We start from the raw sequence: 16,427 nt of genomic DNA, 5'->3' as shown, positions 1-16,427 counted from the left end.
CAGGGGGCAGATGCTCAAAGCAGTCCCTCCCCCGCAGTCCCTCCCCCCGGCAGGCCGGCCCCAATCAGCCCCAATCAGGACTGGGAGAGATGGCCCTGATCGGCCCCAATCGCCGGCCAGGCTGAGTAACCCCACCCATGCACGAATTCATGCACCCAGCCTCTAGTAATTAATAAAATTATTTCTGCTTTTATTCCCCTTTCATATTCAAGTTTAGCAATGTTTGGCACACAGTAGACATTTAGTAAAAATGGGTTGCATGAATGTTTATCATACCTCGTAATTATTAATAGCATGGAAAAAATACAATTAGTTATTTGTTGTGAGAAAATAGGTTCATATAGGGGCAAAAATCAAATACTTTATATACATGTGCTTAGAAAAACTAAATATGAAAAGGAAGAGGAGAAGTAAAAGTTATTATATTATAGTTAATGATTTTTTATTGTCTTCATTGTTAGGCTATAATCTATAAAATATAGATTATCTATGTATATAAAAGCCTAAGCGACCCTTATGACCAGTCGACCAAACGACTGGTTGACTGGTTGCTATGATGCGCACTGACCAGCAGGGGGCAGATGCTCAAAGCAGTCCCTCCCCCGCAGTCCCTCCCCCCGGCAGGCCGGCCCCAATCAGCCCCAATCAGGACTGGGAGAGATGGCCCTGATCGGCCCCAATCGCCGGCCAGGCTGAGTAACCCCACCCATGCACGAATTCATGCACCCAGCCTCTAGTAATTAATAAAATTATTTCTGCTTTTATTCCCCTTTCATATTCAGGTTTAGCAATGTTTGGCACACAGTAGACATTTAGTAAAAATGGGTTGCATGAATGTTTATCATACCTCGTAATTATTAGTAGCATGGAAAAAATACAATTAGCTATTTGTTGTGAGAAAATAGGTTCATATAAGGGCAAAAATCAAATACTTTATATATATATATATATATGTGCTTAGAAAAACTAAATATGAAAAGGAAGAGGAGGAGTAAAAGTTCACATATTTATTTGTTTATTTTTAAATCTTGATTTCCCTAATATTCTGATCAGTGGCATTAGTGTGCACTTTAAAATATGGACTTACTAATTTAAATTTAAATTAACAGTCACGATGCACTGAGGAACAATTATTTTTAATTCAATGGCCTTCATAGATAAAGATGTGATTGTTATAGTATTGCATCTGTCTGTTGCTAGAGCTTACATTTTTACCATTAAATTATTTAATGTGATGATGTCATTTAAGTGATACCTATAATGAGAAAGCCTGCCATAACATATTCAATATCCCTCACAATCTCATGGATATTTAATACATAATTTAATCATACTAAGAATAACTTTCTATAAATGAGGTAGAATAGAATACTACTGTTTCATAAATATGGTAACCCATTCCCCTTTAGCAACTAAAAGATATTTTAGAGGAGAGAGAACATGAAAAAAGAGAGATCAAGGATACCCAATGTCATCTTATGTAGATTTTGGCTGATAGTAGCAAGTGAAAGCTAAATCTCAATACTTTTTATTTTTTATATTATCCAAGGCTGGTCATTCCCGAGGACTGTCCCACTGAATCAGCATATGTACAGAGTTGGGAAAGCATAAGCATGGAATTAAGTATGTTATCTTGTAGTTATTTTAAGTATCTTCAAAACTACTTTAATGAACATCTGTGAAAAATATAAACTAAAACAGGATATTAATTTTTTCTTAAATCTTTATTCCTAAGAACTCAATTTCTTAATTGTGAACTAATTGTGTATTCTTTTCGAAGGCTTCAAAACTTCCAATGTCAATAATTATAGTTGGTGTTGGACCAGCAGAATTTGATGGTAAGTAATACAATTTCAATAGTATTCCTTGGGAGTTTATTTAATCTGAGTCATCATGCTCTTAAATTTCTATCACTCTTTTTAAAAATTTTGAATGTGAGTGTTCATGTAGATTTGCATATAATGTCCATGTACACTAGGCATAAATATAAATATCTCACCATGAAGTCTGTTTAGGTGAGCAAATTAAAATATTGTCTTCTGAGTAGAGCATTATCTTTCTAATATAGATTCATGCAACATGTATTTTTTCATTTTAGTAGAGATGGTTTGTACCTAAAGATAATATTTTTTAAAGACTTACAGAGTGATAAATTGAGTTTTTGTTCCCAAGGCAAATTACTCTCTGAGTTTCCTAAAAACCTTTAGGAATAAAAACTAAATTAATAAACCATTAGGTTGTGAATAGAAATGTTAACACAGCACAGTATGCTACGGGAATGCATTTTCAGACCCTGGCTAGTTGATAGACATTAGCTTTATAAACATGTAAGTTCTGTCATATGAAAACAGAATGAAAATGGAACTGACCATACAGCGGTTCTCAACCTGTGGGTCGTGATCCTTTTACAGGGGTCGCCTAAGACCATCAGAAAACACATATATAATTACATATTGTTTTTGTGATTAATCACTTTGCTTTAATTATGTTCAATTTGTAACAATGAAATTGGGGGTCACCACAACATGAGGAACTGTATTAAAGGGTCGTGGCATTAGGAAGGTTGAGAACCACTGAAAGGAGACTTTATATAATTATGCTAAATTGACTTACTGGGCGTTTTGTTTGGGCTTAGGCCTTGTTCAGATGCTAATTAAGTGACAGGTGTTTGTGTAACTCGTGATCTGGGCAAACTTCGTTCAGGATAGTCTGTTACTAGTTATCTGGTAAATTTCTTCAAGAGAACTTTATACTGGACAGCACCGGTATGACTTCTTAACATTTACCTGGTTCAGGTGTTTTAGATTAACAATAACACTTTCTTTAGCTTGGCATTTTGGAAATGAAAATAATTTTAGACTATTGGGAACAACCTCTGGTATGTTACAAGGTAATTTAGGCATATAGGTACTAATGTTAGTATGATTATCACTGGGTTGATTCTCTGTTAACCACCAGTGCCTTCTCTGTAAGGGTGGTATGGATCTGTCCATCTCAGGTAAAGAACCACAGGGAAAGTTATATTGGTGACTCCGAAAATTCCTTTCTTTCATTCTCTGCTTGGCTAGTCATCCTTTTCATCATTATAATCTTCCATTTTCTAAAGCAAAAGTCATTTAGTCTGATGGCTGCTGCTTCTGCTAATATTTTCTTGTCTCTGGGTATTTGCATCTGTTTGCATCATCTTTCAGGCATCAATATGACACATTTCTCTGGAGTCAGGAAACCTAAAACACATCTTTCTTCTTAATGCTTTGTACACTTGATTGTTTGCATTAATTAGTGATAGACCAAGATCCACAAACTTCACGCATTGCTAGGTTATAATAACCCATGCTTTTTTCTTCAGTCACTAATTTGCGTTTGCCTCTTAAGGATACACCTCTGATAGGGCACATCTCAGGTCTCCCAGACTCCCATGGAAGTCCTCCACTAGATGTCTGACCTCAGGGATGGTAAAGACCAGCACCTGTTCATCAACAACCCCCACACATAATGTTTGAATACAAAGCCACTGACCCTTCCTAGTCATATACCGTATTTCTACTTACTACACAAGACAGCTATTTGTTTTCTTCTTTTCTTTAGTTCCCAGTGAATTATTTATTAGGATTTGAGGTGTGGTAATTCATCATTAGCCTCTCTGACTTCCTGAAGTAAAAAAAAAAATAAAAAAAAAATGCAGGAAACAGACACTAGAATATAAGCTTTATTACTCGCACTGCAGAATTGGAGAATTTGGGTTAACCTGTGCACAGAGGCAGACTTCTCACTACCTTTCCCCCCCAAGATTAAATGACCTCACCCTTATCTCCAGGCCTACTCCATCCAGGGGCTAAGTCTTGCCTTTAAGCCTGCCCCAGAGAGGAATTGCCTTCACTCTGAGGATAGGCAGCTCCAAAAAAGAGAGGTTCAAGGTCAGTTTCTTCTAATAGTAATCCTATGAATCCTTCCTCTTTCCATGTGGAAAAGTGAATGAAGATTGTAGACAAAGAGGGAAGTTGCCTTTCCAGTAGAATTATATCCTGGGAATTAGATTGAAACTTTCCTCTGGGGAACATTTGAACAGGGAATTGGGGTCCTGCTCTCACCATGATGGAAGTTTAAATAGAGTGGAAAGTCTTCCAGGCCTAGTCCTAGAAAAGAAGGCTATTCCACCAGGAGACAGTAGATGCTTCTCTAAAGGATTTTTTTTTCTTTCCTTTCTTTGTTATGGGTGGGGCCACAACATTAGTAACAAAGAAACAGAATTTCCAGAGGATGAGGCCCAGAAATCAGGATTTTAAAAAGATTCCCAGGTGATTCTAATGTGCAGCCAAGGTTGAGAACCGCTGCTTTATAGGATCTCATTCTAGTTATTCAGTTATTGCCTGAATAACTGTCATTTTCTTTAATTAGTAAATTAGATAATAAAGGAGACGTTTTGGTGGCATGTCATCATCAATGTACATTTATGTCTCAAAGTAATATGAAAATTTTGAAAACAAACCTAAACCAAAAAGAGGAATTAGCTCTTGAAAATATTTGAGTATAATGAATTCTCTTATTAACATTCCTCATGAGTAGGAGAGGGAAAAAAAAGAGGCCTTTTTAAAATAAGTTAATTACCTTATACATTTTACGAAATCAAGACATATATTGTATATTTAAGCAAACTGAGTGGTGGCTGTCTGTCAGTTACGTGTGCTAGCAGTGCTTTAGCCCAGACACTGATTCATGAACATGTATAGAAAAAGTAAAATGTAAAACAATGTTTTTAACCCAAATGCATTATCCATGCACTAAAGAAGATAACAAAAGCCTGGCTGGTGTGGCTCAGTGGTTGAGTGTTGGCCTATGAATCAGGAGTCGCAGTTTGATTCCTGGTTAGGGCACATGCCCAAGTTGCAGGTTCGATTTCAGGTAGAGGGGCATGCAGGAGGCAGCTGATCAATGAGTCTTTGATGTTTCTATCTCTCTATCACCCTTCCTCTCTGAAATAAATAAAAAATATCTTTTAAAAATCTTTAAAAAATGGTGAGGATTGTATTCTGATTGAACAATGTTTTTTGGAGGGTTAGGAGGCAAACATAATTGCAAGTGGCTCTCTGTAGTCTAGTAAATGTCATGTATATACAAAATGAATTATCAGCAATAAAATTATACTTTTAGCACAAATTAGCATTCCTTATGTAATTAATTATTTAGAGAATTCTGGCTGAAAACCTAATAAACTCTGGAAAATGTTCTTAATTGCAGCATAACATTACTGTATCAGCAGATGAACCATTATATCACAGCATTCCCAAATACCCTCTGATCTTTGTGATGTTGAAATTCTCCTTTAACCAACAAAAAATCATGCCTCAGAAAAATCGTACTTTATCCAAGCAGTACAAGGGCAGAGCAAATGTCTCTTTATTGTTCAACCTATGTTTAAAGTGGGAATTGGGCAGTATGGATATATAGCTTTGTTATAGTTTTGATAAGAATGAAGTTCAGCCCAGCCTATGTGGCTTAGTGGTAGAGTATTGTCCCATTAACCAGGTGGTCACGGTCAATTCACAGTCAGGGCACATGCCCAGGCTGTGGGTTCAATCCCTAGTAGGGGGCGTGCAGGAAGCAGCCAGTCAATGATTCTCTCTCATCATTAATGCTTCTATCTCTCTCTCCGTCTCCCTTCATCTCTGAAATCAATAAAAATATATATTTTGAAAAAGAATAAAGTTCAAATTGTTATTGGAAATTCTATGATGACTAGCACCAAGCTTCTTAATTTAGAAAGAAAAACTAAAATGGAATGTTTTAGTATCACTTGCTCAAACAGTCCTGTAAGCACATGACCCCGGTTTGAGAACCCCTGGGATGGAGAGATGCACCTAATGACTGCTCTCTACTGCATTGGCTCTTCTCACCTGTCAAAGGGTCACCTGAGGTGCTGGCCTGTTTTCTTCATTTGTGAAATTTACCCTCAATCAAGTTCTGTGGGAGAAATGATTGAGAAGATGTAGGGAATCAACAGCTTTTTGACTTTATATAGGACGTTTTGCTACTTCATACATCTTGATTTCTGTATTGCCTACGTTGTTTTAGTATATGGCTAAAATACACTGGATAAATAATTCTTTTTTATTTTCAAGCAATGATTGAGTTGGATGGAGATGATGTAAGAGTTTCCTCCAGAGGAAAATATGCCGAAAGGGACATTGTGCAGGTAAGAAATTTAATGAAAATTATTTATTTTGTTCATAGTGAACAGCTCTTGTCAAATAAACAACTTTAAGTTGAAATGATGGGTGTCAGGTTCTGTTTAATTTAATTGGTGGGTTCTCTGTGAGATTCCTATTAAGTATTAGGGCCTAGAAAAAGCACCCATGCTTTCCCCTGGACTTTAGGTTCACAATATGTAAATAAATTATCAATAATTTATTTTATTACTATTTTATTATTACCTTCTTTATTATTACCAGAAAATAGTGAGAGTTTTAGTAAAATTAGAATCTAGAAACATAATGAACTTTTTAATAATGCTTATCTACTCATTTTTTAGTCTGCAACAAAGACTAAAAGTATTTTTAGACAGCTGATAGATATTTAGAGTAGATAAATTTAGTATAAATGAACCAAAAATGTAGATATTTTCATACTTTCTTTGTAGATTATGATTAGAAAGTGGGGAAATACATCTTAAAATTATGTATAAATATATAAATTATATGTAAATAATATATAACCATAAATAAATAACATGATATAATATATAACATAATAAAATATGATTCACAATTCTCTTAAAATTTTAAAAGAATACTTAACTAAAGCCTACTATTCAAGGAGTGGCTTGAATGAAAATAATTAGTAACCAATATAATTAAAATTTATAGTTGAAAACAAGGAGTTAATGCAACTAAAGTTCTGCATACGTTACAGCCTCCATATTTTTAGGGTGCCAGAAGAGAAAAAAGACTATGAAGTCTACCTTCTTAAATAGAAAAGGGAAGAAGGTGTCAGTACCATTGAAGCACATGACATGGAAGTTTGGGAGGAGCAAACAATGGACTTCAGCATTTTCTCTTAATTAATAAACTATATATTCACCCATAATACAGTCATTAAGAGAATCTAACTTGGAATTTGACAGAAATTGGTTCAAATCCTGGATTGTCCAACTATGATAACTTGGACAAGCTTTCTAAATTCAGTGAACTGGCATTGTTGTAACGATCAAATGAGAAAACATATATGAAATGCATTCCTGAAATAGTAAAATACAACAAAAAATGATTAAAATAATTTCAGGGAGAATATAACATAAAGTAATTTGTAAAAATTAATTGGCTAAATTTTAAAGAGCATTGTTCTTAGTCTGTCAGCAAAATTTAATTTTCAATGAGAAACATTTTTTAAGATAATTGAATATGACATATTTTTTAACCTAATGTTCTTAGTAGAGTAAAAAGCACACGTGTGCGCACACACACACATGAATGATGAGGTTAAAAGCAGCTAAGAAAGGGAACATGGTAATGTGGTCATCTATTTAAGAATCCCATGGTGTTTTGTTTTCATAATTAGACACATGATTATTCACCTGAACCTCATTAGCATAATTATAGGTTTAAGTAATTACACCTTATCTGAAAGCTTTCCACAATGTCTGGCTCACAGTTTCAAAAAATTAAATTACTAAAGTGAAGTATGAATTTGAAGTCCTTTAGAATGTGTTATGTTGCTGGTGTAATGCACTTTTACAAAGTTAGCAGAGGCAACCCCGTATCTCATACTGTTATCTAAATGATGCTTATGAGAAACTTGGTATTTCTTAAGATTGTCCATATTGTTGAGGTTTTCTTTAAAAGGGCTAATATCTTATGTTGGTGACAACCAGCAGTTCTTATTATAAATATAAAACAAAAATTCCCTTGAAAGTATTTAGTCTCTCAATGGATATCCTATATTGGACAGAATATTGCTATAGGACTCAAATCTATGAAGTTATATCGTGGGCACTCTGACCTTGAACAAGTCAATAAATCTCTTTAAGCTTTTGTTTCATTACCTCTAAACTCTAAATTCTTTCATCTTTGCCTTTCTTATGATGTTGTGACTCTCAGAGGAAGTAAAAGTCATGAAATACTTTGTTACTTATTAGTATAAGCTATATAGTATATATACACATACATATATATATGTGCAGATAATTATGTTTCCTCTGTTTGACACTCAGAATCCTTAAGACCAGACCACTACCATAAAATGATACTGAGATCCCCAAAGGTTTTGAAGGGACCTGGGGAAATTAGCTAAACATTCAAGAGATTTTACCCCATAAAGTTGAACTGAAAGAACTGTGAGATATTACAGATTCTGAACATGAAATTAAAATGTTACCAGACAATTAGCCTCCTGAGTGATGGTGAGATCTTGGCTTACATGCCTATAGTTCAGGAGATTTAATGTGTTTTTTTCAAATTTCATGCTGAAGTTTCTAAATGGTGATTGGTCTTTTAAAAATAGTAAGCAAGGTAAACATTTATGTATCTTATTGTATTTAAGAAGAATTAGAATCTTCTCTCTCTCCTTAAATAAGATTTTAAAAACATTCCAACAGTTATACAGCCTCTACCATCCACTAAAATATTTTTAGATGACTTATATTCAAGACTAGAAATTTCCTTGAGCTTTGTCCGGTTGCTCAGTGGTTAGATCTCAGTCCTCAGACAGAGTCTGGGGTTTGATTCCCACTCAAGGACACTTTAGTAGACAACCAATCTCTCTCTCTCTCTCTCTCTCTCTCTCTCTCTCTCTCTCCCTCCCCCCTCTCCTTCCCTCCCTTCCACTCTCTCTAAAAAACAAATCAATAAAAAACATATCCGTGGGTGAGGATAAATAAGTAAATAAATAAATAAAAAGACATTTTCTTGAATAGTTGGGGATATAGGAGTTACAAGGGCACACCAAGAATAATAATGCCAGTCCTCCCATCATCAGAAAATATCAAAGCCATCATAATGCTATAAACTCTGCTGGCTAAAATACTATCAGAAAATAGGGTCTATTTAGGCTCTCTTACCTTTTCACTACTTTCAAGATTTTTACATGTTGAGGCTAATTAAGTTAATGCACAGCAAACAAAAGCCCACATTTCTTAAATGGACAAAACCCTAAGGCTGCAAATAATAGTCGGCAGCTGAATTTCAGTAGCTAATTAGGGGTAATAGATAGGGTTTTCATTATATTGTCAAATCTTAAGTGGCACCCAACTTCATTCTAATTAATCATTTATTAAGTCCTTCATGTGCTAGGTAGGCTAAAAGCTATAGCATTACTTCACTCAGTCCTTAATTGACTTTGTGAGACAGGTACTTTGATTACCATATTTTTAAAAGAAGAAGTGAAGTTTAATTCCTCTTGTTCATAGTCACAAAGCCAGTAAGAACTGGAGTCACGATTTAATCTTAAGGTGTTTAATTCTAAAATTTTTAACAAATATTCTGTATAACTTTGATTCTAAATCCTAAATCCTAAACATAGCATTTAAGAGTCTCCATGCCCTGACTCCAATCTTCCTCTTTAGCTAAACACACACACACACACACACACACACACACACACACACACACACACTTTGTCTAAACAAATAGGACTATTAACTATCTTTGCATCACACATTTCTATTGTTCTTTCTCTTATTTTTTATTGTCACTTTATTGGAAAAATCTTCCTCCTCATTGGGCTGACTAAAATTCTACATTTTGAAATTTCCCAGTATACTGCCTTGTGTAATAGCCTATCTTCACACACTTGAACTAATTTCCCCACCTTTTTTCCCTACTTTTTTCACCTATCACTTTATATCTTCATAAAAATACTGGACAGTTTTTGCCTTGTAATAATTTATAAATAAGGAAACTGAAGCCCAAGATGGGGTGTTAAACAACTTACACAAAGCTGTTTAGATCATAAATTGGTAGATCCAAATTTTCAACAAAGTTCTGATTCCAATACCTGTGTTCTTTTTGTAATCAATACACCTACCCTGTAATGAAGATTATTAGGATCTGTTCTCCTTTTCATATTACTATCAGGGTTAAAAGAGTAAGATTAATTTGGGTTTAAATAATGACAGATATTTATAGCTTTCTGATGTTGGGTAAATTCATTAAACTGTCTAAGTTTCAGTTTCCTCTTCTGTAAGTTCAAAATATGGATAACATGCTTATAAAAATTAAATAGTGTAAGATCTCTTAGCAGAAGGCCTCCCACTGACCAGTTGCTCAATAAATGCATTAATATCAGTATCAGTTTTTATTATTAGTTAGTATGTTGGCATAATCCAGTCAGAAGGCAATTTAGGTCACTATTTCATAGTGGCTGGATCTTGACATATGACACTGTGGTCAGCCTTATGTGTGATTATATTCATTGTCTTGGTATTCAATCTCATATGACTATGGTATAAATAGTAAGCAAGATAAGATCCTATGGTTTTTATCCTAAAACTTAAATGAGTTATTTTCTTAAATTCTATGTATTCATTTGCTTGTTGGGCTATGGATTGGCCATTGTGTATGAAGCAATGTCATTTCTCTTGGTTGCCTACAGATGCTCACCAGCCTATCATTTCCTTAAAAATTATATTTAAATCATATTTTCCATTAAATGGAGAATAATAACCTTGAAGACTTATACTTGAAAATCACTAATGGAGCTCTGCACAGTAGGAACAATCTAGTAAAATTGAGCAGAACAGCAACTAAAAGCCCATTTACCCAAACTAATTTAAACTTGTTTTCATAAATAGTCAAAGCTGGCCATTAGAGCAGCTGTGAAAAAACATTTTCCTTAGAGTGGGTGGATGCTAAGAGAAAGATGTAGAGTATCAAGGACATAGTATATTTCTACAGAACAGAATGCATTTATTGGTATTCTTCTTATGAATGTGATAAATTAGTGCAAGTGAAAATTGATTTATTCCTCTAACCCAAGCATTTTAAGGGTCCAAGTTAATTTGTGATAATAGTCAACGATCTCCATTCACAAATGTGTGAGCATTATTCTGAAGAGGAGGTCCCCAAGTATGGTGATCAGAAATGAGTGATTAAAAGAGATTATAAACAGAGTGGTCTGAGATGTTAAGGGGAAAGTTGTGACTGTAGAAGGGTTTGAGCAATAGTTTAAGTAAAAGGGCATATATTTTTCATGAAAACTGTAAGATCGAACATTAGTACCAAGTAGAGGAAATGAAGAGTGACTTGTCATTTTTCATTTCTCAGGAGAGTACTTCCTGACATGACTGAGTTGATGAATGTCTCTTTGGAAAAGGTTTAGATAATCTAGGTTATGAGTAGAAAGTTCTCAACATTTTTTTCCTACACCCAACACACATGAGACCCAACTTGCTATTACAGTGATTTTCAATCTGGGGCAGTCCCTTAATACTCAAGGCATATTTGTGCCGCCACCTAACAAGCATGTTAAATGTGATATATATGTATATATTATTATCTGTTATTTACAAAAGTATTTTTATATAAATATAACTGTATACATTGTGAGAACAATGATCATGGTTCTTAGTTTTGATATTCCAGAATATTGTAACATTCTTAAGAATACATTTTAATTTAATAAAAAGTTTAACACATCTTATAGCATTTTCTGGAAAGGTGAAACAACAGGTGTTTGGGTGTGTGTGCATTTTTTCAAATTATAAGAGGAAGTTTATTTAGAAAGTTACAGAGGTAGTAGAAGTAAGCCAGCTGGGCTGCGTAGGCCCAGGAAACAAGTTATAAAAGCAAAGGAAGGGCCCCTGGAGCTTAGGAGAGGGAAGGGAAAGGCAACGCAGAGGGTACGGGGGAAGGTGATGGGGAGAAGAAGGGGAAGGGGAAGAGAAAGGCCCGAGTATGTTCCAGAGACAGAGAGTGCAAACTGGGTCCTTCATCTTGAAGGTTTTTTAACAGGTGTTTTAAAATTACAAAAAGACCATGAATTACTATTTTAGATTACAATACTGATATTGTACTTAAGTCTGAAAGAGATCAAATTAATAAGAATGTAAATATAAAACTTTTTTAAAATATATATTTCTTTATTGATTTCAGAGAGGAAGGGAGAGGGAGAGAGAGATAGAAACATCAATGATGAGAGAGAATCATTGATCGGCTGCCTCCTGCACGCCCCGCACTGGGGATCAAGCCCGCAACCCAGGCATGTGCCCTTGGCCAGAATCGAACCTGGGACCCCTCAGTCCGCAGGCCGACGCTCCATCCACTGAACCAAACCAGCTAGGGCATAAATATAAAACTTTTAAGAAGATAGTTTTATATTTATATTGAACATGTAATTAAATATAAATTGATGAGTAATAATGATAATAATAACTATTATATATAGTACATATTATGAGTTAAATATGGTTTTAAGCACTTTACATGGTAACTTACTTATATAATAACCTAATAAATAGGTATTATTATTATACTCATTTTATAAAAGAGGAAACCAAGGCAAAGAGTGAAAAATAACTTGTCCAAGTTCATGCAGCTAATAAGTAGAAGAACCAGCCGCTGAACCTAGGAAATCTAATTCCAGGGTTTGTGAGAATAGTGGTGAAAAGGTAAATGAGTTTGATACCCCTGGCATAGAAGAAAGGTAAAGAATTAAATAAAAATACAAGGCAAACTCTAGGTAAAGGAAAGACAAGGAAGGCCAGATTTCCTTCTCCCTTAAGGCAGTATCAACTATTTCCCTAAAATGCAGGTATTAGCTACATATTTTTTGGGGGGGATAAATCCTTTAAGAAACAGCTTAAAAGATAATTAGATGTACACTAAACCTTACTAATATTACTAAATGTTAATTTTTAAAATACTATACCTTTTAAAATAAGGATGAAGTAAATTATAGCTACAATTAGACATATTTTTTCATTAACCCTTAACTATGTTGGTTCCTGTTGTCTCACTTGTTTAATCATAGTTTCAGAGAGAAAATAGACCTTAGCTTTTTTTTTCACCTCTTTGATTTTTTTTTATTAAAAACATCAAGTTTTATCCATATAGTTAGGTAATGCAACTTCACAAAAGTTCACATCCTCCACTTCTCAGCTGAAAATGATATTCTATTAGTTTTTTCTTACCCTTACTTAGCTACTTTCAGGGTAAGAGTAAGATCTGTCACCTTTCTAGCACACTTTTCTAAAAAGTTGAGTTTTCTTCCTCAGACAGAGAGGGGAAAATTATTGTCATATAGGTATGCTTCTGCCTACTTTTGCCCTATCCTGTATTTCAAGTTCCCACTATTGCGAACTGTAAATTTCATATTCATGTCCCTATGATTTGATGCTCTAGTTCTAATGAAAAATACTTTACATGTGTTTAGGAGTCTTTAACGATATACATTTTTTTTTTACTCTGCATTGGGTAGTAGTTTTGCTATGATTTGATGCTCTAGTTCTAATGAAAAATACTTTTCATGTGTTTAGGAGTCTTTAACGATATACATTTTTCTTTACTCTGCATTGGGTAGTAGTTTTCCTTTGAAATCTGAATTAGACATGGATTAACTCCATTGGACAGAAAGTGAGCCCTGAAGAGGTTCAGTGCTCCATCCTATTGGGAGTCAGGCTAGGTAGAGAACTCAGAACTGCAAAACACATGTAGGTAGCAACATGATGGACGTGTCAGGACAAGGAGACGAGTTATTGGGGGCCAGGGGACATAGAACACAAGTACACAATTTTATTGTTGTTGTTAATCTTCACTTGAGGATATTTCTTCCATTGATTTATAGAGAGTGAAAGGGAGGAAGGGAAGGAAGGGGGGGAGAGAGAGAGAGAGAGAGAGAGAGAGAGAGAGAGAGAGAGAGAGAAAGGAATATTGGTGGGAGAAAGAGGCATCAGTTGGTTGTCTCCCACAAGGCCCCAACCAGGATTGAACCAGAAACCTAGATACATGTCCTTGACCAGGAATCAAATCCACAACCCTTTGGTAATGCACTGACACTCTCACCACTGAGCCAAACCAACCAGGGCTACATCCCTTTTTAGGTAAAGTTTATATTAGAAAGTTATGGTCACTGTTATAGTTGTTGGTAATGAACCAAATGTCTTTACCATGCATAGTAATTATTGTCCACTTCACCATAACTCTGATCTTCTCTGATACTCCTACAACCAGATATTGACATGTGCTGATTTTTTGTGTCTATTAACTACCATGCTGGAGTCTGTGAACTAACTTTCTTTCACCTCTGCTTTCTAGTTTGTGCCTTTCAGGGATTATATCGACAGAAGCGGAAACCACATACTGAGCATGGCTAGACTGGCTAAGGATGTCCTAGCTGAGATCCCCGAGCAGTTTCTCTCTTACATGAGGGCCCGAGGAATCAAGCCATCGCCGGCGCCTCCCCCATACACCCCACCTACACACGTGTTACAGACTCAGATATGACTGTGCTCGAAACGTTCGTGTTAACTACATGTCAGTTGGAACTGCTGAGTCAGGCTTGGTCCTGGTGCTCTGTAAGGAACCAGGGAATGGAACCGTTCTCCGCTTGGCTTCAGCAGTCCTGGTTAATAGGCTTTCTGGGATCCAAACTTATTCTCTTCCTAAACCAAAACTGTAAATATGGTTGTTGCATGAGCAACAGAAACATTGTTTGAATGCTTGAAGCAAAATATGGATGTCTTCTCTGAATCTTTACCTTTTTCTTTTCTTTTTTTTTTTTTTTTTTTTTTTTTTTTTGACAGAAACAGCTAATTTCCAATGTGTTGTTGGGAAAAAGCACAAACTCTGTTTTTAACTCAAATATTGTCCTCGACTGCTGTGTGTATTGGGAAGCAGTCTCTCTGTATCAATGTTTACATGTTCCTACTTTTTAAATTTCAATACTTTTATAACTGTTCTTAAGAATAAGAGTTTTGAATATTGAATCCTTTGTCTTCTAAATTGCAATAGCTATCATTACAAGAGCAATATCTCTTTGAATGACTGTCTGGACAAATACAGTCGCAAACAAAGGAAAGGAAAGATACTTTCATATTTCTTCCGTGAGTGAGTGGTCTTACGAAGCTGCACATGCTCAGTAGTCAGTTCCTCTGCATTGGCCAAGGATGGGAGTTCAGCTCAGCAGGTGTGTATCCTGTAAGAACATGCATTTTCCATGGAGTTTGGGTTCTAAATTTAGACTGCAGTCAGCTTATGTTTTGTGCTGCTCAGTAGACATTTTTAAAAAGTCAAAACGTTGTGAACTGTAAATGCACAGAAAATACTGTGTGTTTGTGTAAAAAGTAGCATCTTTATATTATAATGCTATTTAGAAAGACTAAAACCCAAAATATTTAACTGTGAACCATGTAGCAGAAGTTTTAAAACTTTTTATTCCATTATATCTTGTCTAGATATTTTAATTCAAAGGGATACTGTCTCTCTTTCTGGTTTCCTATCACCTTTCCACGTTGCCACACAGGGTGCACAAGCTGGAAGTTTTTTTGTGAAATTCCCAGTGAAATATACACAACCATGTGACTTAGTGCACAACACATTTGTGAAATAACCTACTCCTATATACGAATTTGCCTGTCCACAATTAATTGTGAAGAGTTTTTGCACGTACAGTTTTTACAAGAATTACAGTTTTGTGATGTTGTGTCCAAATTAAAGCATTTCTTTAGAACAAATGGCCTTAAATTCTCACAGAATTCCTGGAAATGATTGTGAATTGCCTTCAAATAATAGAAAAGTGTATTTATTTATTTTTTTCTTTTGTGTCAACAATGTAACTGCTTTATAACATTTTTCCTTACTTATATATTTACTACTTGGTTTATTTTTACTGTATGTTGTTCTCTTTGTCCCAAGTTGACTTAGGGTGACTTTTATAAGCATGAAACTATTTTACTGAAAAGAAAAATATATACATCCACATATCTAACAGTATCAATATTATATAATTATGTAATATTAAAGTGTCCATTTTTAAGTATGTATTAAAATCTTTAAAAGGATAACTATTTGCTCTGTAAATTTTATTCATAATGACATGGAGTCTGATGACCTCCTTCACTGAGCTTAAATATTTATGCCAGTATAGTTTATTAACCTACATATTTTTTATGTATCTTCATCAGTCCAAAATAACAAAAATAAATGAAATCAATATTATTTTTTTCTTTCTTTCTTGTCAAATATCAGTGATTTTTTCCTTTGAATTGATAAGCGAAAATGAAAGATGTGCCCTTTCTTACCTAAATAAGTGTGCCCAAGCCTAGCAGGGGTAAATGGCTAAGCATGGGGAAATCTCAGTTACAAATCTATCTTTTGTAATAATTATCAGAAGCCTAGATTATGTTAGTTCTGTGGGTAAGATTAGTAAATACCTAGTCTTGTCTTGCCATTGCCTAGAAGATGAAACCAAGACTGAGGGGCGGAGAGGTTTATCCAAGA

The 16,427-nt window shown here is 34.9% G+C and overlaps 1 protein-coding gene across 1 annotated transcript in view; it reads left to right on the top strand.

Moving 5' to 3' along the window:
- CPNE8 (copine VIII) overlaps window positions 1-16,145 on the top strand; it is a 196,488-nt gene extending 180,343 nt beyond the window's left edge. Inside the window, exons 19-21 of the mRNA XM_014529526.1 lie at window positions 1,762-1,838; window positions 6,120-6,193; window positions 14,244-16,145. Coding sequence (XP_014385012.1) covers window positions 1,762-1,838; window positions 6,120-6,193; window positions 14,244-14,432 — 340 coding nt within the window. The 3' untranslated portion in view covers window positions 14,433-16,145. The remainder of the gene's footprint in view (window positions 1-1,761; window positions 1,839-6,119; window positions 6,194-14,243) is intronic.
- Window positions 16,146-16,427: the final 282 nt, after the last annotated feature.

This window comes from Myotis brandtii, unplaced genomic scaffold (assembly GCF_000412655.1).
Source record: "Myotis brandtii unplaced genomic scaffold, ASM41265v1 scaffold686, whole genome shotgun sequence".
Lineage (NCBI taxonomy): Eukaryota > Metazoa > Chordata > Mammalia > Chiroptera > Vespertilionidae > Myotis > Myotis brandtii.
The sequence above is the reverse complement of the archived record's forward strand: the minus strand, read 5'-3'. Positions and strand labels throughout refer to the sequence as shown.